Below are 26,884 nucleotides of genomic sequence, written 5' to 3' on the forward strand. Positions count from 1 at the left end.
ATGGATTTGTATCAATTCCAAATGGAGGAAAAGCACAAGAAGAAAGAAGCCAAAACTTTAAAATAAAGAAGAAAAGTAAGTGAGATAATTGTTAGGAGAACATAATCATGGATAGTACAAACAAGAACAATGGGGAATTATAGAGGTTCGCCTGAAACAGAGAATATCCAAAAACACAGTTCTTTCTCAGATCAAATACAAAGTTGAGCCATCACATAATCATGGATAACACAATAGAATCTGACCTAGAAAACCAGAATTGGAAGAGATTTAATACCTCCAAACACTATTTTAATTCTCGCAAGTAGACCAAACTGAGGGAGCACCCGAATCCCCTCAGCCTTATGGATAACTCGAAGTAGACGAAAGTTCTAAGCTATGAATTCTTTCATGCTCTTTAGCCACACCAAATACTCCCTCTCATCTTTGTTCAACATGTATTCGTGCAAGAAATCAAAGAGGGAGCTGTTTATGCCTCTCTCCTCGAGGTATTTGTGCATCGCCTTCTGCAAGTTCTCGTCCAAATCCCTGCAAGAAAATAGAACCAGTTAACTTTTTTTGTCTTAGAAAATCTGAACATTTATCAGTCATCTTATTTACCCAACTTAAGGACAACAAATACAAACAGCTGCCAATTCTATCAGTTTTAGCACCACTAATCAGAAATGATATGCTGAAACTATCGAGTTTGGCACGTCCTGCAGTGGTAGAATATATTGTTTCAAGTGGCTTCAGTATGTATATTACAGTCACATACAAGGTTAAATCACTATAGTTCAATATTTGTAAAACTAACATCTCAAAAGAAATACTCTTTCCCTTGGTTAAAATGCAAGATTTTAGCAAGGACGCATGATACAACAAGTATAAATACAAGAAATGAAACTTACGAAAATTCAGGGCCTTGGTATGCACTTTGATCATCAGGATCATCACGCTTCTTGAGGACCATGGTCTCAATTTCAACTTTGTCCAAGTTAAGGCTGCAACAGAACTCCAGTAAATGGTCTTCTCCTTTATCAATTGTCACGACCAAAGATAATGAAGGCTCCATAGAATTCTCATTGCCATCTTTGTCGTTATCATCTTCATCATTCTCCTCCACATCATTTTGTTCATCCAAGTTCATCAGCACAACAACCTGAATGTTCTCACCAGCAAAGTCCCGTTTAAGAAAAATTGCTTGATCACCAGGATTATCAACAATCTCAAAAGGGAAGTCTTCAGGCCTGTCAATATCCTGTAAATACAGAGAACAAAACTTATCAATTAAGTACTAAAAAAGATAACCCATCAAGTGCTTATTCTAAATTTGTTCTTTCATTCCCACTGTTTTTCATATGCTAATCGTGGCAGCATCAATTCTAAAAAACAATTGAAGAAAACGAAATCAAGAGTTCACATGCGGCAGATTTGCAAAAGTTTGGATTAAACCATACGAAAAAAAAACAATTAAGAAATAAAAAACGAGAATTTCAATTTTCCTCGTCTCAGTAACTATGAAACGATTCTTCTTTGTCGGAAAAAAACAAATACATAAATCCATGGATTAATTAATCTGAACTATATCGTTTCCAAACCTATACCCTATGCAATGGAGCATCTAAAAAATTAGAAGAAAAAAACGTATTTGCATCACCACGAATCGTCTAGTGTCACCAAGAAAAAAAGAGTCAAAACCAACATAATAAAACAACACCAGAGACAGGGAGATCGACCTGACCACTTATATGTGCCTCCTGCGCACACTGAATCTCGGAATCAATAACTCGCTTCAGACTCTCATCTCCCGATACCTTGGAGGAAGCGAATCGATAGCAGAGAAGAGAGGAGGGCAGTTTAGGATCCTGCAGCATTGCTCCGCGGGAAGAGACAGGAGAGAACGAGGAGGTGAATAGGAAACGACGGCGGGGAATGGACGGGGCAGAGGGTAGGTAGCGGCGGAGTGATCGGCGGAGGAGCGAAGCGAAAATGGAAGACGCCATAGCTGCTGCTTCGCCTAGGGTTTTTCTTTCCGCTGCAGCATTCAGTGGGTTTATCGACTATATATATAGAGAGACAGGAGAGTCTTTGAGTGATTTGATGGGGGTAAAATAGTCTTTTTCTTATTTTATACGATAGTTTTGTCAGTAGAAGTGTAACAAAGTCCAACTAAATTAATATTTAAATTTTATTTGTTTATAATCGAGTCAAGATTTTTATTTAACGAATATATTCATGATGCAAAATTTATTCACATTCTTATCAAACTTAAATGAGTTTAATAAATATAAATTATAAATTTAAATATTTATTAAAAATTAGATTATATATTTAAATATTTTTATTAAAAATTATAATTTTATACTAATAAAAAATTTAATATATTTATCTATATATTTTATAAATGTAATGTAAAATCTATAAATTTAATATCAAAATTATTATTTTTTATTTAAAAATTGATTCATGAACTTAACGAACATGTTTATAAGTTAACGAGTCGAATATTATGAAGCTTGAGTTTGACTTATTTATCTTAACAGGTCTCATTAAACGAATTCATGAACGGGCTTGATTCATTTACACCTCTAATTATCCGTAAAATATTATTTTTATAATCTATATCTCTAACTTTTGCCATCCGACTAAAATAGAATATTTGAAAACTATTAAATTAAAAAAATAACCCTTTTATAATTATTAAGGCCGAGAGAAAGGTTTCCAGAAACTTTGAGGGGCAAAATGATATTTCTTCCTTTCCTTTTCTTGCCGATCCTCCCATTTGCCCAAATTATCAATTTCGTCACTTTTTCGTCAGATCGCGGAACCCTCGACCCAAATAGTCCGCCCATCGCCTCTGTCTCGCAATCCCTAGAATTCCATACTCTGCCTCTTCGCGGATCGCTGTTCTTGATTTCTCCTTCGGCGCCGATTTCGGATTGCCATCGAGCTGAATCAGAGTTTCTCCGGCTAATCCTTCGAGAGGCTCCCCGTCGGCGTAGGGAAGCGCATAGGCCGGATCCGGACGGCAGCCTGGTGTGCAGGGGAGCTCGTTGTAGCCTTTGATTCGGTGCGCACCTCCTTCGTTTTTGCTCAGTCCGTGCTGCTCTTTACGAAATTTCCATCCTTTTGCCTTGATTCTCGGAATTTAAGTGTCATTGCTTCTTCTTTTTTATTTTTTTGGATGTTGGGGCTTTTGAGAGATTGATCATGTGTTGCTAATACAACCATCGATCCAGCTGGTGTTTTTTGGACCTGAAATGCGCCAGGCGCCATATTGATGTCGTTTTTGGTATGATACAGATATTCAGGCATAGCTATTTGGGTATTCTACTTTAGTTGACTTTCTGTTGGTGCTTAAAGGATCATATAGAACTTTAACGTTGAGGCAGGAGAGTCTTTTTGGCGCAAAGTATCGAATTTTTTCTCCTTCAAAATATATTGAGATTTTTATTCAAATAAATGGATTTTGTTACCTTTTTCAAATTGCGGAGATGAACTTAGGATATAACATAATTTGTCTTTGGAGATTAGGCGTTACTTTTATTATCATAGTTGCTTTTCTGGTTGCTGCATCATAAGTCTCTAGTTATTCCCTGAGGGTTCGGATTCGACTTAGTAGCTACTAATTTAAAATTTGCATACACTTCTTCAGATCCAACAGTTACAATTTTCTTGAAAAGCTTTTGTCATCTATAGGTCTACTAGGCTTAGGTCATCGAAATATTCTCAGACTTTTGTATCATGTTAAAGTTGGTTGCTAGTCTTTGTACTAGACAGATATCATATATCCAAGATAATTTGCTGCAGATACTTATTTAGTTGCAATTAATTTTTTTAAGGAAACAGTAATGATGTTTTTAGTATATCTACAAGAATATCTCACTATTTAAATGTTACATGAGTTACAGTATGTCACTCGAAAAAATGTTGCAGTATGGACAAGTATTTTTTACTTTGTTTGACCTATGATTTTATACAAACTTCATGGTACAAAGGTAATGCAAACTTTTATGTCACTCAAAAAAATGTTGCAGTATGGGTATGCAATTTTTACTTTGTTTGACCTATATGATTTTATACAAATTTTGTGGTGCGAAAGTAATATTTCTTTGTATGTGTGATCATGTTAGAGTTTGTCTTTGTTATTGAAATTATCCATATTGACTGAGAATGAAGATTGACCTCGTTATTTTTTTTTGCCAGTTTTCGAATGGAACTGTATTTGATAATTATTGGTTTATTACTTTGGTTTCTTATTCGAGACATAATTAATTGTGCTCTACTACTCTTTAACTTGAACTTGAATTGTGGAAATGGTTGGTAGGCTCACCACTATTTTTGAATGGCAATGGTGATTATTTAAGGGCAAAAATCAAAAGGGTGCCTCTTTTGTAACGAATCGTCAAAGGGGTGCTCTATGTCGATTTATTATCAAAAGGCGCCTCACTCCCTATAAAATGACACAATTGTCCTACATAAAAAAGTAGCAGCTTATTTCCATTAATCTCTCTTTTATTTTTTTTCTACCTAAATCAATGCATTGTAGCAGCTACGAATTCATAGCTGCTACAACTGAGCTTCTACAGAGGTGTAGTAGCTACGGTTCTGTAGCCGCTACAACATTGAAAAAAAAAATCTAAGACTAAAATTGCTCAAAGACTTTAAAAAAGATTTAAATGATATTTTTTTAGCATGAAACCTGATTGTTTTGGATTCCACCCCATATCAAGTTATAGATTATGAACGAGCTTCGATTTGATATATTATGTGTCACGTCCTGATATATTATGATTTCGTAGCTGCTACAACGTGAATACCAAATCCTAAACTTTGAGAGGTCATAAATTTTAACTCAGGTTGAACCACATGACGTTGTGGTTCAACCTGAATCAAAAGTTATGATCTCTTAAAGTTATAACTTGTAGTTATAGCGGCTACGGTTTCATAGTTCCTACGTTTATACTGGAGAAACTTTGAGAGAGTATAACTTTTAACTCGAATTGAACCACAAGGCGCACAATATATCAAATTGAAGATCTCTGAATTAGCTTCGATTTGATATATTGTGTCTTTTGTGGTTCAATCCGAGTCAACAGTTACGATTTCGTAACTGTTGCAACTTGAATGCTAAACCCTAGACTTTGAGAGGCATAACTTTTGACTCGAACTGAACCACGGAACACAATATATCAAATCGAAACTCGTTCAAATATTTACAACTTGTTATGGGGTGGGACCTGTAACGGCCAGGTTTCAAGTGCAAAAAGAACATCGTTTAAATCCTTTATGGAGACTCCAAACAATTTTAGTCTTAAATTTTTTTCCATATTGTAGCAGCTATGCAACCATATATTGCAGCAGCTATGGAACCATAGCTGCTACAACCGTGCTGATTTAGGTGGGATAAAATATGAGAGAGATAATAATGGGAATAAACTACTACTTTATTTATAGTGGAGGATAGTTATGTCATTTTAGAGGGAGGTGGAACGCCCTTTTGGTAATAAATCAACATAGGATGCCCATCTTCTGTCACATGTCTCATCTTTTTGTTCTTTTTGTTTATTCTTATGTTTCATCATAGTTTTAATAAATCCTTTCCGTGCAGGATAGATGAAAAAATCAAATAAGTGTGGCCTTGTCCAAGATGGCAATTGACAACCTTGCGTTGGAATACTCCCTTCAATTAAGTTATAGGTTAATTTGCTCATGGCTGTCCCAAGTGAGCAATTTTTGTCCCATTCATCAAGGACTCGAGTCCTGTGGATTTCACTGATTCATACATTTTGCGTTGCATTTTCACGGTGGGTGTCATGTTGCCAGAGGTTTATCTTCATTTGTATGCAGACGGATTTATGACATTACTAACATGTGTTTGTGGCGGCTAATTTATCAAGAAAATATCAATGTGAGTTTGCACGATCTCTGTTGTTTTTGTTCTATTTGGCAATAATTGTTTTCCCCTTTTTGACATTTTAACTAGTTTAACTGGTAATTATTGCCTCCTCATAGGAACATAACAGAGGAAGTAGATCAACTTTTGGACAAAACCCATTCGGAAATGCATGCGTTAATACAGTCAGGTGGTGTTTCACCCAAGCCAATTGATGGTCCAACAAACAGTCGACAGCTAAAATCTGTTTCTGACAGTCTAAATAATGCTGGATCATCTCTGCAATCTCAGTCTAAGGCAAAGAGGAGGGACAAGATTGATCAGGGTACATACATAATCAAGAGAGAGTGTCCCTCTAAGCAAGATGGCAATTCTTCTAACTTTAAAGCTGGGAATATGGTAAAGATGGAAATAGTAAAAATTACAGATAAAGGTGGACTTGGAACCACTGATGGGGTTGAGAAATTGGTGAATCTCATGCATCTTGATAAAACAGAGAAGACAATGGATGTCACTGTCCGTGCACTGGTTGCTGATGTCATTACAGCTACTCAGCGACATGATTGTCTTATTAGGTTTGTTCAACTTAGGGGTCTACTGATCTTAGATGAATGGCTTCAGGAAGTTCACAAATCTAAGACTAATGATGGTAATAGTCCCAAGGAAAGTGATAAAACTGTTGAGGAACTCCTCTTGGCTCTTCTTCGTGCGCTTGCGAAATTGCCAGTGAACCTTAGTGCTCTTCAGAATTGTAATATTGGTAAATCAGTGAATAATTTGCGAAGCCATAAAAACCTTGAGATACAGAAAAGAGCTAGGGGTCTTATTGACACCTGGAAGAAACGGGTTGATGCAGAAATGACCAAGATCAATGATGCAAAAGTTACCACATCAAACCAAACTGTTTGGCAAGTTAAACCAGGTTCTTCTGAGCTTTCTCAAGCAGGAAATAAGCGCATTGTAGCACCAGAAGTGGCTATGAAGAATTCTGACAGTCAAACTTGGTCTGATAAGCCTGGACATTTGGATGCTTCTGTCGAGTCATCTTCAGTCTTAAAAGGATCCTTTCCAGATGGATCAACATCAGTAATATCTTCTGCAGTTGGTCTGAAGGACCCATTTTGCAAAGTAGCTACTAACACTAACACAGGGAGTATCGACATGCTGCCAGTAGCTGTGAATGAGAAGAGTAGTAGTTCTATTCAATCCCAGAACAATAGCCAGACTTGTTCTATTGATCACAGAAATACAGTAGGGAGTTCACGGATGGAAGATTCAAAGAGTTCAAATGTTGGGTCATTAAATGCTGCTAAGGCTGCTGGTAGTTCAACACATCATCGAAGATCTGGCAATGTGGTTGCAGGAACACTCGTTCCTGGGGTGCAGAAGGAAACTCATCTAGTAAAGTCTGGCTGTCTCAACAGGGCTAAAACACTGGAAAAATCATCACAATCAAGTGTTAGATGTGAAAAGTCAATTGATATGCTCATTCCAGATCATGGGAATAATAACCACAGGCTCAATGTCAATCTTTCTAACTCTGTTCAAAGCCCTGCAAGAAGTACAAATGGAGGTTCAACCGAGGATCCCACAAGTACAAGTGGCAGAGCATCATCTCCCAGCTTATCTGACAAATATGAGCACAGTCATCGTAAAGTGAAACTAAGGAGCGATCCTCATCAGTCTAATATCTCCACCGATAGCAATAAAGAGTCGCAGAAGAACAATGATGTCCATGAACTTCCATTTGAAGCCAGATGTCTTAGATCATCTGGTGGCGATGAACAAACCAGGGGTGCCAAGGAGAAAGATATAGAATCTGTAAGAGCTACAAGTTCACCATCTGGTAATGAGAAGATGATTTCCTCATCTGAACCCAGGACAAAAAGTTCTTTTAGTTCTATGAATGCCTTGGTTGAAAGTTGCATCAAATATTCTGAAGCAAGTACACCTAAGGTCTCCGAAGATGATATTGGGATGAATTTACTTGCCAGTGTAGCGGCTGGAGAAATCTCCAAGTCTAACTTAAATTATCATAATATTGTCTCACCCGAAGCCTCACTAGCTTTGGGGGACATATCAATAGAGGACAAGTTGAGATTATCAAGTGATGAAGACATTGCTCATTGTCCCAAGTCAAGGTTAGGTGATGGTGATGCAATGCAGAGGCATGTTCACTCTGATGAATCTGTTGACACAAGCTTCAATAAGCAAGATAACTGTGTTGATATCATCTTTAATAAAGATGTTGCATGTAACAATGAGACTGTTCTTCATGGAAATAATGAAACTACTCTTTCCGCACAAGATAGTAAATTGACAAACAAGCAGGATGATCAATTTTATGCCTCCATACAGTGTCATAAATCTGAAGACTTGTGCAGTAATTCGGAGAAGAAACTGGAGGGTGAAAAAGATGGAACTTTCTCTGAGTACATGTCATGTGATGTGTTGAAACAGGATATTGGTGAAACTTCTCAGCTTGAGGAAAAACTGATAGAAGATAGAGAAGTGCTAGAGCATCACACAGATTTCAAGCTTACAGAAAGAAGCTTATTAGCAGAAAAAAGCAAGCCTGATGATTACACTTGTCAAACTATTAATAACAATACGTGTTCCTCTGAAGTTCCTCCCAAAGATGAATGTCAACTTGAGAATGCTGTTTCAGGTTGTGAAGAATCAGAAAAGCTAGTCGGCGGTGAATGCCAATCACATACTGCAGCTAAAGAGATGGTTGAGATCGGTACTTCATATGACCTGAAGCAACCTTTGCAAGGGAGTAAAGTGGTTATTTCATCTTACACTCCTGATGTTCTGTTTCCTGAAAATCACGATAAGTCCAGAACTTGTATGGTTGATAACATGGAATGCAGTGACATGGAGTTGAATGGTAACGATGAGAATAACAAACCCATTCTGTCTAACATTGATGAATCAGTAAGAGAACCAACCATCTCCAACTGCACTGTTGGAGCCATCAATGATAATAAGACGGAACAATCTCATGAGAATTCAATGGGATTAGCCAAACAGGTAGAGCCATCGAGTTGTATGTCCCAAGAAACTGAGCATCTATCAAAACCTGCAGATTCTCTGTTATCTGAGGCTATAGAAGGTGCTAAAGATTATGGCTCATCACCTACAAAAACCTCATGTGTTGTTATGTCGGCATCAGACTCTGCCAGTAAACTTGACTTTGATCTGAATGAAGGCGTCATTGCTGATGATGGATACCAAGGTGAGACTGCTATTTCAGTTGCAACAGTTACTTCCTCTACAATTCATTTGCCCATACTGTCTCCTTTTACAAGTCCCATGTCAAATTGCTCACCTGCTCAAATAACAGTTGCTGCACCTGCAAAAGGACCCTTTATACCACCTGAAAACTTGCTCAAGAACAAGGGTGAAACTGGATGGAAAGGCTCAGCTGCTACTAGTGCTTTCAGGAGAGCAGAATCACGAAAAGCTATGGAGATGACACTCAATAGTTCAGAGTCATCACCATCTCAGTCTGCTGGGAAGCCGAGCTATACACTACTTGATATTGATCTGAATGAACCTGATGAGAGAATTCTTGAAGATGTGGTCTGCAACTCTTTCGAGTCCAGAGGCACTCAACTGGGGACAGCGAGCAATCTTGATGCAACTCCACATAATTTTGAAAGACTTGAGTTTGATTTAAATAGAGTTGATCAGGATACAGAAAATTGCCATGCCTTAGTAAGCACCTCCCGTATTCAGGATGTTCCACTTTTAGCTAATGAACCTGCATCGACAGAATTGCAGCACACAAAAGCTAATATGTTAAGGAACTTTGATTTGAACAATGGGCCTGGAGTTGATGAAGTTACTGCTGAATCTCTAACTAGGAGCCAGAACTTGAAAAGTGCAAGTGGTTTGCCTTTTCTTTTTCCTGTGAGTAACATCAGAATGAACACGAATGGATTAAGTGCATCATCATGGTTCCCCTCTGGTAGTCCTTATCCAGCTGTTGCCATACCATCTTTCCTGTCCAACAGAGAGCAGCCATACCCACTTGTCGCAGCTTCAGGAGCCCAGAGAACCTTTGAGCCAAATACTCCTAGCGGCCTGTTTGGGGGGGACCTTTACAGGGGTCCGGTGGTTTCGTCAGCTCTTCCAATGGGATTTTCTCCCCCAGCATTTCCATATGCTGAATGCACTATTGGACCTAATTTTCCAATTTCAGCTGCTTCCTTTTCGAGTGGTTTAGCAACCTTTGCTGATTATTCATCCAGTGCCGGTTCAGGTTTCCAAGCTATGCCTTTACCACTTGGATCTGCTGGTATTGTTTTATCCAATTACCAAAGGCCTAATGTAGCAGTACTTGCTGAGGGTAGTAACAGCGGTGGATCTTTCAATCCTCCGAGATGGATCACACCAAACCTTGATTTAAATGCAGGTCCAGGAAATATAGATGTGGAAGGTAAAGATGAGAGGCTGACCTTAGCGTCAAGACATCTTTTAGCTGCAACATCCCAGGGTTTCTCAGATGAACAGTTAAGAATGCATACTGTTCCTGCTTGGGGGTTAAAGCGGAAAGAACCTGAAGGAGGACGGGAAGCTGACAGATCTGCCCACAAGCAACTCTCCTGGCGGTAATTAGAAACTGAACGAGCAAGTTATACGTAGCAGCTGAAAGCGTGAGTTATTGTTAGTTGTTTTATTATATGCAATGTTTGCAATGTTCAAGACCCTATCTCTGATTTAGCTCCATGTTCCTGGTTAATTCAGATCCAAAAGCTTTTTGTATCGGCTTTCACTCTGTTATACACAAGCCCAATCACACCATTTTCTCAGGAGTGAAGTGAACTTCTTGACGAAACAAATTTTAACTGCCATGGCGGATGGAGTTACTTCCTCAGCCGGGATGTTTCTTCTTTACCAACCGTTCCACCGGAGCTGCTGCGTCAGGTGCTTTTACTTTCTTCAGTGTTCTTAGTACGGGACGCACCTGTGCTCGATGCACCCTGCAACTCATAATCTGTTTGTGAATTCCCAGCATGCCACATAAATTGCTTGTATCTACTCCATGCTTCTTTTTTATCATACATTCCGTTACCGAGTTTTGTCACATGAGTTTGCAACAGCTTCATCGACTAGTGTAGCAAATCGATCCCATGTTTCTCTTCCAACCTAAATGCAATTCCTTGCCTGTTTGAATGCATGGGTTTATATGAATCATAATGCTATCAGGTTATCCATGTTCAAATTTCTTATTATGTTGTATGCTTTTTATTCATGATGCAATTCATGCAATGATAGTTTCAAATGAACTCTCTTTTCTTGGAAGTCATGGGTTCCTGTGATGATTTTCCCTCTTGTTTTTTTTTTATTTGAAATGTATATTTCTCAATTTGTCAAAATAAGATTCATTTTGATTATTTTTTGTAATATGTTTTCTGTTACAAGAACTGGTATGATAGTCAATTTTTATATAAAAATAATAATTGTACATATTGGTCACTCCCTTTAGCAAGTTGACTAAAGTGTTCTGGTAAACATGGGGTGTTGTCACATGAGGTTTTGGGATCAAAATTCGACGTGTCCTAGCATACCTCCTCCCCTGTCTTGCCACCTGCTAGTAGTCATCCATGATTTATCTCTTCCGTGTTGGTTTAGAAAGAGATTGACGGAGGCGCTGGGAATAAACGAATCGCTCACTAAAGTGTCTTGAGCACAGAGAGATACAGTGAGCTACTCCTAGAGTTCAATTTTCATGTAGGGCACCTTACAATCGCAATGCTCAAACTAATGGAACAGTTGGACTGTCATGTCAGGAGTCCGCTCATATTTTCAATTTTATTTGATGAGGGAACTAGGGGAAACTTTGTAGACCTCCAGACTAATTGGAAGGAAAGTTAGTTGCATTAACAAAATAAAAATAAAATCACTAAAATGCGCATTTTGTATGTGAAACTTTTTTGTCTGTGTTCCATTAAAAAACTGACTAATTTGAAATTTTTAAAACATGTAAGAAGAAATAAAAGGAAAATATTTTATATATTTTTAAGTTATTTTTTTCCCCTGTATTTGAATTAAAGTTTCTTAATTAAATTTCAGCCTAAGTAATTGTCACGTTAACCGGAAAGCCTCAAGCCAAGTCTTTTTATTAAAATGATAAATCAAGTAATGTCGAATTTGAAACGATAGATTTGATTTTATGATAGTTTTTTAATTATCAAGATAAATTGAAAAACGTTCGTGATGAATTATTTAAAAGTTGATGTTCAGCATCCCTTAATTATATGATTCTTTTGAAGAAATTTTTTTTATAAATTTGTCATAATTAAAAATTGAATTACGGACATTTAAATGATAATTTAGTGTACTTATATTGCATTTTAACCCTGAGGTCCAAGTCTTTTCATTAACAAAGTCAGAGAGGGGAAACTACGAAGAAAATTTATTTAAAATATAACTTTAACTTAAATATTTATATAAATATATTAATATAAAATCGGTCGTTGTTAAAAATAATTCATTTTAAAAAAAATGATAAAATTTTATTTTTTAGAAAGCCTAGTTGATTTCATATGATTCATTTATGACGTCATTAATTATGATTATTGATAACAGAAGTTAGTTCTAATAGGACTGCCTATTTTAAGATATTAATTTTGTTAATGTTACATTCCTTTTAACTTTTACTTATTAAAATACTTCACTTTATTGAAAAGTAAATAATTTAGATGATGACTTAAAATGGTATTTAAAAAAATATTAAAGAATGAGTTAATATTTTATAAAATACTCTTTATCATAACTCTTTGCTTGCTATAGAGTGTATTGTATGTAGATTTATTCTATATTGTAAAAATTATTTTCTTGATTTAAATTTGTGATCATAAAATTACACAATAATAATTTTATGTTTCGCGAAAACTCTCCTTTCCTCTTTGCTTGCTATCAACATAGATAATTAAGCGTTCTTGAAAATGTTGAACACATAGTATGCCAACGATCTTGACATTCTCTAAATAGACAATTCCATGAAAACAAATAAAAAAAATACATCGATGTGTAATTATCCAAAACACATCTAGAAAATATTCTCATGTCACATTTGGAGAAGATTGAATGCCGTTTGATTTCTGCTTTTCAATGGGTTTAGATTCCTGCAAAGCTCGAATCAAACATGAACTAGTTGCGAGATCCAAAATAATCGTTACGACTCGTAGGATGGCCAGGCCGTGGTGTATCCCAGACAGCATGCAACAATATCCATCGAGTGGGTGGATGAAGAAAGGCATCAGAACTTGGATCGACAATGTCTACTGCATGTGGTTCTCTTTCTCGTCGGATGATTTTCGTCGAGGAATCATGCTTCTTGTCGTTTCTTTATCGCTTGCCGCGGCCAATTCACTAGCTCTGGACGTGTTCTTATCGCCGAACGGAGGGTTATTGTCGACCGGAAACGACTCCATTGCTCGGGGGAGTCTCAGAGGAGGAACATCTTCCCTATGCCTTTGGCTTTCACTGTTTTGTGGCAAGGAGGATGGGAGAGGCTGAGTTGGAACTAGCTGAACGGTCGACTTGCGCCATTTCTTGCGACGGGCTTGTGAGGTCGGGTTCTGGTTAGCCTGATCGAACAAGATTCGAAATTCTGAACACTAAAATCTAGTGAAAAAATAAGTGCAAAAGGATGAAGGAAATGAAGGCCTTTACCACATTCTTTATATCAGATAATGGCACTCTCGGCTTGACTTCATTGTCATCTGGTTTCTTGCTCAGTGCACTCTGCAGCAGCCTTGTTCCTTCTGATATCAATTTTCTCTTCTCATCATCTAAATGGCTATGAACTCTGCCGATTTCCACTGACATTTCATCCCCATCGACCATCATTTCTCCATCTTCTCTATTAGTACATTTCGAAGGAATGCATCCGCAGTAGCTACTGCAAAGACTCCCTAGAGCTCGGCACTCGCATCTCTTCGTTTTACAAGATGAGCCTCTTGTGCAAGAACAGCAAGGATGGAGCCCAGAATCTTCATCCTTGGTCACTGCCTCTTCATTTGAAGTCTCTGAAGATTTGGCAATAGAAACACTTTCATCCGGTCTAGATTTTCGAGTTTGATGGATTGGTGATTGCTTCATCCGGTTTTTCTTCCCTGATTCTACCCAATCTAAGTCGGATTCGTAAGCATCTTCATCTGATGCCTCAGCTTCAGATTCAAATATGAAAGACATCTCAGAGTCTGATATATCCATATCATCCAGGTTGTTGACATTTTGATTGAAAGTCTTATCTTTACGTGAGTTCTGAACAGAATAATAGATTTTTCAGACAATTAAATGATCTAAATGTCAAAAGAAAGCGAAGATAGTAAGCCAGAATTCACAATTGACGAAAGGAATACCGGATGGAAACTAGACCTCTTTCTATAATAATGGTGAAACAAATAGGGAAGAACATCAAATTTAGTATGCACGAGTAGAGAGTAGAAAAGCAGTGCTGCATAAATACTTAATGAAATTTTAAGTACCAAGCAATGGATAGTAAAATTACCTTGTTCTTGGTAGGCAAAGAATCTCCATCCTCAGAGATGCAGGCAACGGGTCCAGAGTTTTCATCAGATTTCTTGTTATTATTTGTCTGTGCAGTTAATTTCTGTTTAAAGTGTTAACAACAATAGAGATGAGATATTAAGCACCATTAGCATCAAGAAGAGAATATGAAACATAAAAACTTGATTTAGAAAATAAAAAACATGTAAAGCAATTGAGCTAATTGAGGGGCACAGAATTATGAGCTTATTGATGAAAAAAACTAGTGTTATGAAAACTCATCCATAATATCCAAGACATGTTTTTTCATGAAATTTTGCAGAACTAACAAAAATCAAGAATAAATATCGCTTAGAATATTTATGCAACTAGTTCAAAAACACTAAATTGAGGTTATTCTGAACTAAATCGGCATCATCTAATAATAGTTATATATATTATATATATATATATATATGATACGGTGCATGAGGAGGGGGTCATGCGACTGACGTGGTCCAAAGTCAAGCCCATGGGATGGTCAAAAGTCTAGCCCCCGTGGAGGTCAGAAGTCAAGCTTATGTGGTCGCGGTCAAAGTTTTCGTTGATGGAGCAGTCAAAGGTCAAGAACACAGTTAGGGCGAGAGCCAGCCTCGAGGGCAATTAAGGATCGGGCCCACAGGGCCCACAGGGCAGATACAGTTGCGGGCCGGGCCCACAGACTAGGTAAAGTTGCGGAAGAAAAGGCCTCTGGCGTCCAAATCTGGCGTACAGGTCGGAACGTACAAATCAGGGGTAACAGCAGACAGAAGCAGGTCGGAATATAGACCTGGCGTACAGGTCGGAACGTACAAACCAGGGGTAACAGCAGACAGAAGCAGGTCGGAATATATACCTGACGTACAGGTCGGAACGTACAAGTCATGGTTAACAGCAGACAGAAGCAGGTCGGAATACAGACCTGGCGTATAGGTCGGAACGTACAAGCCATGGATAACAGCAGACAGAAGCATGTCGGAATACAGACCGGGCGTACAGGTCAGAACATACAAGCCATGGATAACAGCAGACAGAAGTAGGTCGGAGTACAGACCGGACGTACAGGTCGGGACATATGAACCAGGGATTACAGAGAACAGAAGTCGGTCGGTATACAGACCTAGCGTACAAGTCAAGGATTCTAGCCTTGTCGCACAAGGTACCTGGACAAGGATACAGGTCGGGCTTCTAGCCCTGCGGCATAAGCATAACGTACAGGTCGGGATCAGCAAATACCAAGAGCCAGGGCAGGGATAACAAGAGAAGGAGGTCGGGCGCTACGCGACAAGCAGTCTAAGGAATCGTAACCACCTGTCAGAGAATAATCACTGCCTGTCAGAAAATATGCTAATGGTCGGGTATTCACAGCACTCTGATTCCTTCCTAGACCTATAAGAAGACGCCACGTGTTACCCACCGCCAGACAAAGCCTGACATCTGACGTTCCCTGACACCCGTCAGACTCTAGAAGAATCTGTTGCGGTATAAAAAGGAATGTTTTGTCCCTTACACAGGTACGCTCACTCGTCATTTCTGACTCGTCTTTACTTTTCGTCCTTTCTCTGTGCTTCTGGGGAAAAAGTATCTGACTTGAGTGTCGGAGGGTCTGACCCGGAGACCTTTTCCCTGGTTTCTGGTCTCTAACGACTCGTGGGCTCGTCTGAATATGCGCAGAGCCCTAGCGTCATCATCCTGATCATCAGCCTTCGTCATCCGCCCGTGTGAACCCTTTCGGATAGTGCCAGATAGATCGAACGCCGTAGCGACTTTCCGTCAACCTTCAGTACATCAAGATCCATTTTTATCCGACTCAACTTCCGGACGGGATCAATATATATATAATATATGAACAAGCAAGCAAAACTCAAATAGGAAAAACACTTAAAAAATTGATTAACCTGCATGTGGTTCTTGGTCACCATCAATTGTTCCTCTAGCTGTCTCTTTGATATATTGAGTTTGACTACCTTGTCCTTGAGTTCAGCTACTTCAGAATCCTTCTCTCTGTAACTCACCTCCTTATCATACAACTGACATCTACAAAATAGTAGGAAACGGTTGGAGAATAGGAAATGCATTTACAAATAACTCCAACATGAATTCTAAAAGGTCACTGAATGTTTCTCTTAACAAAAGGTATAATCGAACTTCAATTATTATGGATGATGTGTCTTCATACCTTGATGTTGATGCCAGATTAAACAAATAGTTCATCATATTTTTAGCATCCGCAAGTGATCTAATTTGATTCCATCGTCCTCTGCCACTAAAAGCCCGTTCACGCTCCTCAGCTTCCGATAATTGTGAAGCCATGGCGACCAAAGTAGTGGATGAAGTTTTCAACATGTTATCAAGAGCGAAAATCCTTGAAGTTCTGGCACTTGGTGACATTGTTTGAGGAGTGTCACTAGTTTCTTCCTTAAGCTTTGCTCTCTCGTTAGCCATTGCCGCCCTTCTGAATATAGCAAAAATATAAGAGTTAAAAATACTTCCCAAGTATCATCTTCCAAGCTTATGCAGGTGATCTTTTTCAAATTTTAGCAAAAAGTATAAAATATGCTTGATGGCTAGTTTATGATTTCTCATCAAAATAAAGGAAGCATACTATGTTACTGGAACACCCAACAATAATGTATAGCAATATTCCTACTTGAAAGTTCCTACGAACAATAGTAATCCTTACAGTAATAATTTGGTTACACTAGAGAACTGAAAATTCCTAATCAAATCACAGAATACCACCATATTGAACAATATAAAGTCTTGTTGATCATAGCCCTTCTACTATGTCAATCACGGTCAAAGCATAGCAAGTGTCTAGAGAAAAAAGCTAGTTTGCATAACAATGTTTTTAATCCAGAGATTATCCAAGTACTATGTGATAGCATAACCTGGTTATACTTTTGGAAATAAAGGGGAAAACAACATAGAGGAGCATCAAATTTGTCAATTATATATTTCTTAACCCTACCTCAAGTCCAGAAATAAAGAGATTTTTTGGTAAAAAATAAGAGAGATCAATCTTACGCTTGTAGCTGCCTCTCATACTCTGATCTTACTTCATGCACTTGTAGCATGAACTCAAGTTCATCCTCTATAGTTTTCGTCAAAGCCTTTTAAGACAGAATCATGAATCAGAAGGTGGATATAACAACAAATAAGAATGATTAAGAGAGTGCGTACTAAAATGGCATAGATCAATGAAACATGTTGATCTATGTAACAGAATGAAAAAGAGAGATTTAATTTACATTTTAGTACCTGTATTCCAGGACCGTTTGCATTTCCCATAGCTGAATACAATACAACATATCTAAGTAACAGAATGAGAATGATACAATCAGCTCTGAAAGCTTGAACTTACCAGACACATCGCGAGAGGACTTTTTTGCATCTAGCAGTTCCTTCAATCTTTTGGTAGCCAAAGCAGCTTCTTCAGTCTTCCTTTGCAAGACCTTTAAGCGGCCCAGATAAAATTGTGCATTTGAATTACAATAAAAAATTGATTTTTCATAAAATAAAACCTTAATATAAAGTATATTTACCATTTTTTGTCGTTGATTCAAAGCCACTAGCTTGTGCATTTCATATTCATTCCTTCGACCTTCCTTCTTAAGCTGATGAAAGTAGATATTGGATTTCATTAGAAGGCATTGTATTGCACTAATCATGACATCAGAAAGTTAAGAGTACTTTAATATTTACAATACATGACAAATGACCACTTTCAGCAATTAAGTGGAGCAAAATAAATCAAATAGTAAGTACACATGAACATAACCACACAGTACCTGCAGAACCTCCTTTTCACGCGAAGCCTTCCAGGACCTAAATTGCTCGGATTCTTGCTTCATTTTATGGTGCAATTGGACCTACTTAGCCATAGCTAATTAGACATGCAATCAACAGATCCTAAACATCTTTAAACAGCTTATGGTTATCAAATATAAACCTTCTGAGATTTTATCCTCTGAATTTCTTCTTGTAGTTTTTTAGCTGCTTCATCACTCTTCTGCTTCTGTCGTAATAATTGAGTTTGTGCCTCTTGCTTCTTCTTCAATTCAGATACCTTCAAAATACAAATAAATTATGTACAAATTACTTAACCATAAGTGCTAACTAGATACCTATTTTATTCTTGATAAACCTGAGTTTCCAGCATAGTCAACTTCTGAAGATAATCTGCCTTAAGCTTTTGAGCACCATCATCAGAAGTACATGTGATACTTGAAAGGTTGAAACGAAGTTCCTCAATCTCTTTCTGCAGTGACAAAAGAAAGCAGAGTGACAAGACAAAATGAATCCTACAGGAGTTAAACATAGATTTTACCATAAGTGTTTTCTTTTCCTGCTCCAGCTCCAAAAGTTTCTTTTCATAATGTTGCTTGAGAAACACTGTATCAGGCCTTGTGTATTGCTTCATTTCCGCCTTTAGCAACAAAAGAAAAAAGCTATTGGTAAAGATTTTGATTATCAACAAGCTTGCAAATCAAAAGAACAATTTTTGGTTAGTGAATGGATTCACATTACAAGTTGCTAATACATTTTACATGCTCGGTAAACTGCATTTAGAATTTGGATCTAAGAGCTTCCACAGTGGGAGAGGATATTTCTCTCAGATATTTGTGGTCTCCACTTCCACATTACTCTTCAAATATCTCACTTTTCAAATATCCCCAATCCCACAATCAAATATCTAACCAACCAAATATTTATGAGTCTCAACCATTAAATATCCCACTCTCAAATATCCCAAATTTCATAATCACATATCTCACCAACCAAATATTTATGGATCCCACGATTATTTTATTAATTTTTATCTAATTTTATATTTAAATAAAATTAATTATATTTTTCAATTTTTTAATTTAATATATTTCATCTATTATTTATCTATAAATATTTTTTACATATTATTTAATATAATATAAAAATTATTTAATATAATTATTTTAACATTAATATTTTATTAAAAAAAGAAGCAATACAAGACATACAAATTTAAAAAAAAAAATAGTATACCATAGGAATACAAATATTTTAAAAATTCTAAATTGAAAAACAAAGTTGCAAACAATGTTAAATTAATAAAACACATAATGATAAACCATAGAAATTACTAACCACAATTAATAAAATAAACAAGGAGTTGATAAAATAAACAAATTTATTACATGTTCAGTATTTTCTTCAGTTGTTCGCATATCGCTAGATGGTTCTTAGGAGTTGATATTTTTGGATGAGTTGATCCACTTTCTTACTATTATTATACTCCTCCAAATATGCTACTGATTGTTGCATAGCTTGATTTAATTCATCAATTAGGCCTACTCTTTCTTTTTCTTTCCTCTTTGCTGCCTTCTATCTCATTGGACGAGATCAGACTTCTCTATCAACCACATCAACAGTTGTGTTAGGATTAGAAGAGTCAATATGTGCACCTAATGATTCTGATGTTCTTGTTTTCTTTGTAGCTCATCGCTATGAGGATTGAGGAGCGTACATCGGACTATCTTTCACAATCCTCCACACATTTTCATATTGGAAAGTAGATTAAAAGTACCCTTGTATTCTTCATGAGCCTGCACCATCAAATCATCATCCCTCTATCCGCTTAGTCGATCATTGTATCATTTATTGTAGATTTCATTATATCTATTCACGACCTTTTTCACCGAAGCCTAATGTGATTTTGCTTTATCCGCGGTTCTCTTTTTAGCTCCCTTATCTCAATTGGTATTGCAGTATATCACCACCCGTTTCCAAAAAAAACCCACTCTTCTAGGCATTACCAACTACTGAATTTTCGCTCATGATTGAATAGGCTATTACAAGGAGTTTATCATCTGCTATTGTCCACACTATTCACTTGCTATGATCTCCACCTGATTCATTGTCTATCTTTGTTGCTTCATTAACAATAATATCATCAAGCCCTATTTCAAATGAGAATGGCGGAAATTGAGAATCGAGGACTGCATGAGGTGTTTTTGTACCTCAATCCCTGTCAGTTGCATCAACACTGACTCTTCTTGATTCATTTGATTAAATCCTAGTGATGGAAGCGGATTAATTCCATGAGATGGAGCTTGCATGAAATATTGGCAAAGTAGCCAATATTTCAGGGGACGGGTATAAAACGGAGTTCGAGGATAACTTTGGAAATTATGATAATATGATAGTGGGTATGGAAAAGATTGGAAATTAGGTAGGTGTTGAGTGAGAAATGGAAATTGAGGATGGAGGAGATTAGGACGAACTTGAGAATTTTTTTCACTAGGATTTTCGTCGATATTTAGAGAATTGAACAAATCCCTAAAACAATGATCGGAATTTCATACATTTCTCTCTAAATTTTTTATCTGCAATGGTTTTTCTGTAGTCAAAGATAGATGAAAGAAATGATCTATATATACGGGGTATAAGGGGAAAAACGAACGTTGCTCAACATTCCAAAGAATGAACGTTGGCAACGTTCATTTTTTATTTTTCCAAACTTTGATTGAATTTTTTTAAAAAAAATAAAAAGTTGGCAACATTCATTTTTTAATTTTTCTAAACGATTGAATTTAACAAAAAACAAAACAAAATAAAAATAAAAAAGTTGTCATTGCCCACATTTTGGCGGCCCAGTTGCATGCCACTAAAGAGAAATCACCAAGCACAAACAATCTTTCAAATACCTTTCAAATATCCCCTCCAATGGGGGATATTTGAGAGGGGAGGATATTTTGAGAAATATTCTCTCCAAATATCTCCCATTGGGGATGCCCTAAGATGACAACCCAGTTTCTAAATGGTGCAATTTTAGGTAAAAATAATTTTCACTTGTAAAGCAATCCAAGAAAGACAAAGATTGTAATTCTAATATTGTCATTCAAAAACGCCAATAATAATCTGAATTTATATCCCAGGTTACTGCAATTGCTCTTCCTCTATCCTCATTTCTTTTCTTCCTTTTTAAGAAATTTTATATTACTTATGGTCATAGGACATCGAAAAGTTTGTCCAAGCTTATCATGAAAACTTAAACAAGTGCTAGAATCAACAACATATGAATTACCTCCTTTTGCTCGAGTCGTTTGTCCAACTCCTGAAGCTCCTTATCAAGTTGACGTTGGAGCATGGTGTGGTCCCTCTCCTGTTCTTCTTCTTCCGCTTCACCTGTAACATTTTGTGGTAAATTTTAAATAGAGATTTTAAATATGGCAGACACATACAAGAAAAAAACACATTTTGATACAAAACTTAACATTCTTCACTACTATGACATTCACTACATCATCATGTTAGTTATGTTCCATGCAGCACATGAACATGGACAAACTAAAATTGTTGGATCTCATAGTATATATGTTATTAAGAGCCTAAGACTTAGACGAGAGCATACATATACTTACTGGAATCATCAAAACTTCTTGCATCGCAACTTGGGCCTGCCTCATCCAAAGTGGGAAATTCCATCATAAGATTTTTGCAAGGACGAGATAAGCTTTGAGCCCGTATCAAATCTGCTTCCAACTCTTGAATTTTTGAAGCATAACCTTTCAGAAGATCTATTTCCTGCTCAATATTTAACAAGTATCAAATACAAGCACATTAACAAGTGTCTTAAAATATCATCACAAAGTTGAACTTGCCCCAACCTTATCGTTTTCGGTATCATCAATTTCATCCCAAGATTTTCCATTGCGAGCTAATTCAATCTTCAAAATTAGTTTATCCTTTTCTAGCTGACCAAATTAAAGAGTTCTCTTCAGGAAAAAAAAATAAAGAGGAAAATACACATTCCATAAGGAGTTAACAAACACCTTAACAGTGGTGAAATCCTAAAGCAGTAATTAGATGCTCAGAACTTTAACACACTATGTATAGTACATGAGATAAAATGTGTCGCAATTGCAATCATATCATCATAGTTTCTCAGGATTTTCAAAAGAGCGTACAAATTAAGCTAGATTAAACATACACTTACCTGAGCATCAAAGGCACATTGCTTTAAGTGGTCACAAGAAACTTGTCGATCCTTCAACTCCTGGCGGAGTTCTGCATTGCTTGCCTCAAGCAATGATATTCTGTGACGAAGAACCTGAAGGTACAATCATCAGCACAGATATAATTTCTGTGAAGCATGCAAGACATTTTATACCTGAAGTTCCTCCAAAGATGCACCTCCACCACGACCAAAAACCAATTCGGCTTGTAATTGCTCCAATTGGCTACGCATTCTTTGCATTTCAGCAGCAACTGGATCACGGTTTATCTGCAATTAAAAGATCTAGTAAGATCCATTCATGTGGTGTTCTAATTTGTTAAATCCACTATCCTTCATAAGTAAAGTACCATTGCTTTGTTCTGGATATTCCTTGCACGATTGGCATATTTAAGAGTATTAATAGTCTCTTCTGCATTGGAGTCGGCAGGGCTAATACAAGCTAGCCACAATCAAACATGCATCAAGTCAAACAAAGAAAATAGGAAAATGCAGTATCAAAAATGACGATCTAATTGTAATTAATACCTATCATCACTGTTTTGCTATTGCCGCCAAGAGAGTCCTGAAAAAGAGCTACATCATGTCAGGATGCATGTATCTTGTGTATGTGAGGATTAGATATCTTATGTCAACTTGAAAGATGGAATGCCCTTGATTTCTAGGGATAAGCAAAGTAGACTCATCAGCATGTTGGGATTTATCTAAATATGCTAGTGGTGATATACTCAAGGCTAAGGCATGAACACTGATATCATTGGCCTAGTAGTAAAAATAAGAAAGTTGAAGAGGGAAAGCTTCATACTTGCAAAAGACGAGTTAACTTGCTATCACGATAAGGGACATGTCCTCCTTCTTTTCTCCTTTTTTCATCCCCAAGTGCACTGATCACGTTGCCAAGAGCCAGCAAACCCCTATTTATATGTATGCCTGTACATTATATGGTGCATTAGTCACTGAACATTGTGTTTTTAAATTAGATAGCATACTTCACCTTCTTTAAGTCTAAGTCCATCAGCCCCAGTTCGTTTGGCACGTTCAGATCCAGCAAGATCCACTAAGTGAAACTTTCCAAGTAATATGTCATCACCAGCTACTTCATTGTGAGCCATTCCATTACATTCATTACTAACTTTCTTTTGTTCCATGTATATTGTGAAAATGGCATGTGAACGACTACATGAGAGAATAGATAAGAAAAATCCAATTAACACTCATAAGATTAATGTGTGACCAATATGAGCTATAGAAGACATCAATGCATCCATGATCCATGAATCATGTTCATTAATTTCCTAGAGAAACCAATTATTAAGATACAATATGCCAATTAACTTTAAAAGGCCAAATAAAGAGCCTACTAGCTAACTATGCATAAGCTAATATAATGTTGTTTTGTTGCAAATTTCTTGCACCAAGTAACATGACTTTCCAGGATAAAATAGCATGATAATTTTAATGCATTAATCAACATTTATTAGCCTTATTACAAATTTGTTGGGTTCTAAAGGATTATTATACAAATCAATGAAGCTGTAGTTGACTAGATTTATCAAGTAACAGCAATTACTTGTTGATTGACAGCATGTAGATTCATCATCTTTCACTATGGACTATAGTATATGGCTTCAAAAATAAATTTAAAAAAAAAGTCATTTTGACCAAGTTGTGAATAGATAGCAACAGAAATATAAATAATGTTACAAGCTAACTAGTATACCTAAATAGATATACTGACTACATAAACTATGCTAAACCTTCCTACCTCAGCACAGGGGATTTCTTATCACAAATCATTAGTAAAATATTAAGGGACCAAACATGACATTACATTGCCAATACTTGGATATTAGCTATATGATGAATTCTAACCTTGACTGACTATTCATGTTTGTACTTGCGGTTGCACGAGCAATTGATCCACGAGTCAGATATGATGCCATTTCTTCCTTTGATCTCACTTCTGCTTCAGTAACACCTGCAAGGGCAATCCCACCACTAGCTGTCTCTCTGATTTGGATGGGAGCTCTAGAAGTTGGCCTTGCTACAACTGCGCTCTCAGTTTTTGAAGTAGCATGAAATTGAGGATCTAACAAGTCGAAAACTTCCTCCTTAAAAATCTGCCAAGATACAATTTTAAGTAAGTCCTATCAAACAAATAAATTATAGAAAGAAAGCTTAAATAAGAAAATAGTTTCGAGTGAGAGATTCAAATGTGAAAAAAGATCATAATATCACAAATCCACAATTAATAAGTTAAAGAGAGAATTCTACATAACAAAAAAAAAAAGACAGACTGGACCTGCATACCTCAATAAAGGAGACTCGAATTAAAAATTCAGTAGTGGCTTTCATAGCATCAACTTTCCTGAAAATTGTCTCCATTACTTCTGGTATAATACCGCCACAATTACCTTCGCCAGTATAATTCGTCCCCATTGTGTAAGTCTTACCAGAGCCTGTCTATAAATGAGACAAACAGTATTATATATCTCAAAAAAGAAAACAAAGTAAATTAAAATTATTACAATAACAAAATGATGAAGTACCTGCCCATATGCAAGGACGGTGGCATTGTATCCGTGGAAGAGTCCTTCTATTAAAGGAAGAACACATTCTTTGAAAATGGAGGAATATGGAGATCCTGAACTCCCGTAAACATGATCAAAGGTAAATCCATGAGAACCAATTTGAACCTGCAAATTTGAAATTCACAATTAATGAAGCTGCCATAAACATAAGCATTTAAGCTGCGTCTGAAAGAGATCAGGGCCTGCTCGGATGATGAAATAGAATTTCACGAAGGTATCAGCTAGAGCCACTTCTTATAGGACTAGAAGGAAAAACACCAAAAGCAACTGCTACCATCATGAATCCCTTAAACGGCAAATGAGATCGGACAACGAAGCATGAAAACAGTAATTTTCTTTTCTCCCGAATCAGAAGATATCGACCTGTGGCTCCCCGGGAACAACAGTGACGCAATCGGTGCAGCCCACTAGGAGCTCTGTGGTGATGAGCGGCCGGATATTGACGGCCACCTTCACACACTCCTTCTGTGACGCCTTGGCCTCCTCCTGGCACTCCATGAGAGAGAGATACGACTTCCGAAGACGACGCAATCGCCGGAGCGAAAGGGGGCCGATCGAGAGGAACGGGCTTGGGATGAAGACACGGATGGGAAGGTCCGGCAAAGAGATCGCCGCCGAGAGGATGAACCGGAGAGGATGAGGAAGGGGAGGACCTAGGGCCTTCGGCGATTCGGCCTCGAGTCTTCTTCTCAGCGTCTGATTATGGAGGACAGGACCATGGAAATGGAAGGACGCCCGCTCGACAAATTTGAAAAATAGGCCGTCACGTGAGACCAGACCCAGATCGGGACCGTTGGCACGTGACATGTCGGGGCTCTATTTATTCCGCCGGGTTGGAACGAGGTGAAATGACGAGATCACCTCTATTAAAAGAAAAGTTTTTCTGTTTCGACCCTGGAATTCAAATTCAAAATATGATTAAAATTAAAGTTGAATATTCGATTAATTCGGTATATAAAATAATTGAATTAATTAAAAATTAATTTAATATTGGTTAATTGAATGGAATCAAATTAAAGTTTTGTTAAAATCGAATTAAATTAAAAATAAATTATATCGATTAACATAGAATTAATCAAATTTATTTTAAAAAATAATTAAAAATTATATAATATTAATATGAAATTAATTGAATTAATTGAATATTTATCCCTACTTAAAATTATTATAAAATCCCTTATGCATATTTTAAATTATGGAAGACTAAACAAAATAAAAATAAATTAGTTTATAATATTTGTTTATTATGAATTACAAAAATATTAATTTAATCGTATTATTTACTGATATATATAAAACATTATCGAATAAATAGATATTATTAAATATTTTAGATATTTGGAATCCTTTTAATATATTAATATTATTAATGGTCGTTATTCAAAAGAAGGGCAATTACATTATAGTTTCACATAAAACAAAGTTAAAAATAAACATAATAACTCACCTGGATTAACAAATTAACAGAGAACAAATAGAAACTATATTATAAAAAAAAAAATATCTAAAAATATATTTATTTTAAAATTATTATAACAATTATGGACATAATTAATATAATATAGAAATTGTAAAAACCTGTAAGAGAAACTCGTTCATGAAAGAGAGCTTTGGTAAATGTGACACTAGGTGTGATAATGCAAATAATATACGTACCCGAAGTTAGTCTTGAAATCAAGAAGATTCATTGATGTAGTGGTTAAAGTTAAAAAAAAAATTAACACTCGTGATTAGTATGATTGTATGACTTGGTCGAATAGTTTAATTGATTGGACTTTTTATTAGATCAGATCCCAAGTCCCCGACTCGATAGAATTTCAAATCGTCTTAATTCAATTTAGAACCGAATTCTCTCGGTCTGATCGAATATACTAG

General features: G+C 36.6%; 3 protein-coding genes across 6 annotated transcripts; 1 reads left to right on the forward strand and 2 right to left on the reverse strand.

The window, feature by feature from the left end:
• Positions 1–91: 91 nt before the first annotated feature.
• On the reverse strand, positions 92–2,025 carry LOC122002947 (uncharacterized protein At2g39795, mitochondrial-like). The gene is made up of 3 exons (XM_042558349.1): positions 1,719–2,025; positions 891–1,240; positions 92–528 (listed from the first exon to the last, which is right to left on the reverse strand). The coding sequence occupies exons 1-3, from the start codon at positions 1,983–1,985 to the stop codon at positions 372–374; spliced, it is 774 nt and encodes a 257-aa protein (XP_042414283.1). The 5' UTR covers positions 1,986–2,025; the 3' UTR covers positions 92–371.
• A 747-nt stretch (positions 2,026–2,772) lies between these two features.
• On the forward strand, positions 2,773–11,188 carry LOC122002948. 3 transcript variants are annotated; one of them, XM_042558352.1, is made up of 5 exons: positions 2,773–3,052; positions 5,594–5,893; positions 5,998–9,116; positions 9,225–10,539; positions 10,631–11,188. In XM_042558352.1, coding segments are annotated over exons 2-4 (4,395 nt in total). In that variant the 5' UTR covers positions 2,773–3,052; positions 5,594–5,891; the 3' UTR covers positions 10,499–10,539; positions 10,631–11,188. The 3 variants fall into 3 exon arrangements, with proteins under 3 accessions (XP_042414286.1, XP_042414284.1, XP_042414285.1); XM_042558350.1 differs by having other exon boundaries at positions 5,998–10,539; XM_042558351.1 differs by having other exon boundaries at positions 5,998–10,539; positions 10,697–11,188.
• A 1,663-nt stretch (positions 11,189–12,851) lies between these two features.
• Positions 12,852–25,727, reverse strand: LOC122002949 (kinesin-like protein KIN-4C). 2 transcript variants are annotated; one of them, XM_042558353.1, is made up of 26 exons: positions 25,373–25,727; positions 24,968–25,114; positions 24,729–24,881; positions 24,291–24,538; positions 23,413–23,594; positions 23,224–23,348; positions 22,947–22,983; positions 22,769–22,860; positions 22,575–22,688; positions 22,401–22,514; positions 22,072–22,158; positions 21,826–21,988; positions 21,489–21,589; positions 18,753–18,851; positions 18,570–18,683; positions 18,375–18,491; positions 18,214–18,294; positions 17,968–18,039; positions 17,787–17,877; positions 17,684–17,715; positions 17,450–17,535; positions 16,602–16,877; positions 16,321–16,459; positions 14,406–14,507; positions 13,565–14,158; positions 12,852–13,479 (listed from the first exon to the last, which is right to left on the reverse strand). In XM_042558353.1, the coding sequence occupies exons 1-26, from the start codon at positions 25,505–25,507 to the stop codon at positions 13,171–13,173; spliced, it is 3,810 nt and encodes a 1,269-aa protein (XP_042414287.1). In that variant the 5' UTR covers positions 25,508–25,727; the 3' UTR covers positions 12,852–13,170. The 2 variants fall into 2 exon arrangements, with proteins under 2 accessions (XP_042414287.1, XP_042414288.1); XM_042558354.1 differs by having other exon boundaries at positions 24,729–24,877; positions 25,373–25,514.
• Positions 25,728–26,884: the final 1,157 nt, after the last annotated feature.

This window comes from Zingiber officinale, chromosome 7A (assembly GCF_018446385.1).
Source record: "Zingiber officinale cultivar Zhangliang chromosome 7A, Zo_v1.1, whole genome shotgun sequence".
NCBI lineage: Eukaryota > Viridiplantae > Streptophyta > Magnoliopsida > Zingiberales > Zingiberaceae > Zingiber > Zingiber officinale.

What these genes read in the sequence shown, in the direction of transcription:
- LOC122002949 (XM_042558353.1), bottom strand. Translation starts at nt 25,507, where the DNA reads ATGGAGTGCCAGGAGGAGGCCAAGGCGTCACAGAAGGAGTGTGTGAAG. An exon ending in AACATGAATAGTCAGTCAAG is followed by an intron (nt 23,595 to 24,290) that starts GTTAGAATTCAT and finishes TCTCTCATGTAG; the next exon opens with TCGTTCACATGCCATTTTCA. An exon ending in TAGCAAAACAGTGATGATAG is followed by an intron (nt 22,861 to 22,946) that starts GTATTAATTACA and finishes GATTGTGGCTAG; the next exon opens with CTTGTATTAGCCCTGCCGAC.
- LOC122002947 (XM_042558349.1), bottom strand. Translation starts at nt 1,985, where the DNA reads ATGGCGTCTTCCATTTTCGCTTCGCTCCTCCGCCGATCACTCCGCCGC. An exon ending in AGGCACATATAAGTGGTCAG is followed by an intron (nt 1,241 to 1,718) that starts GTCGATCTCCCT and finishes CTGTATTTACAG; the next exon opens with GATATTGACAGGCCTGAAGA. An exon ending in TACCAAGGCCCTGAATTTTC is followed by an intron (nt 529 to 890) that starts GTAAGTTTCATT and finishes ATTTTCTTGCAG; the next exon opens with GGATTTGGACGAGAACTTGC.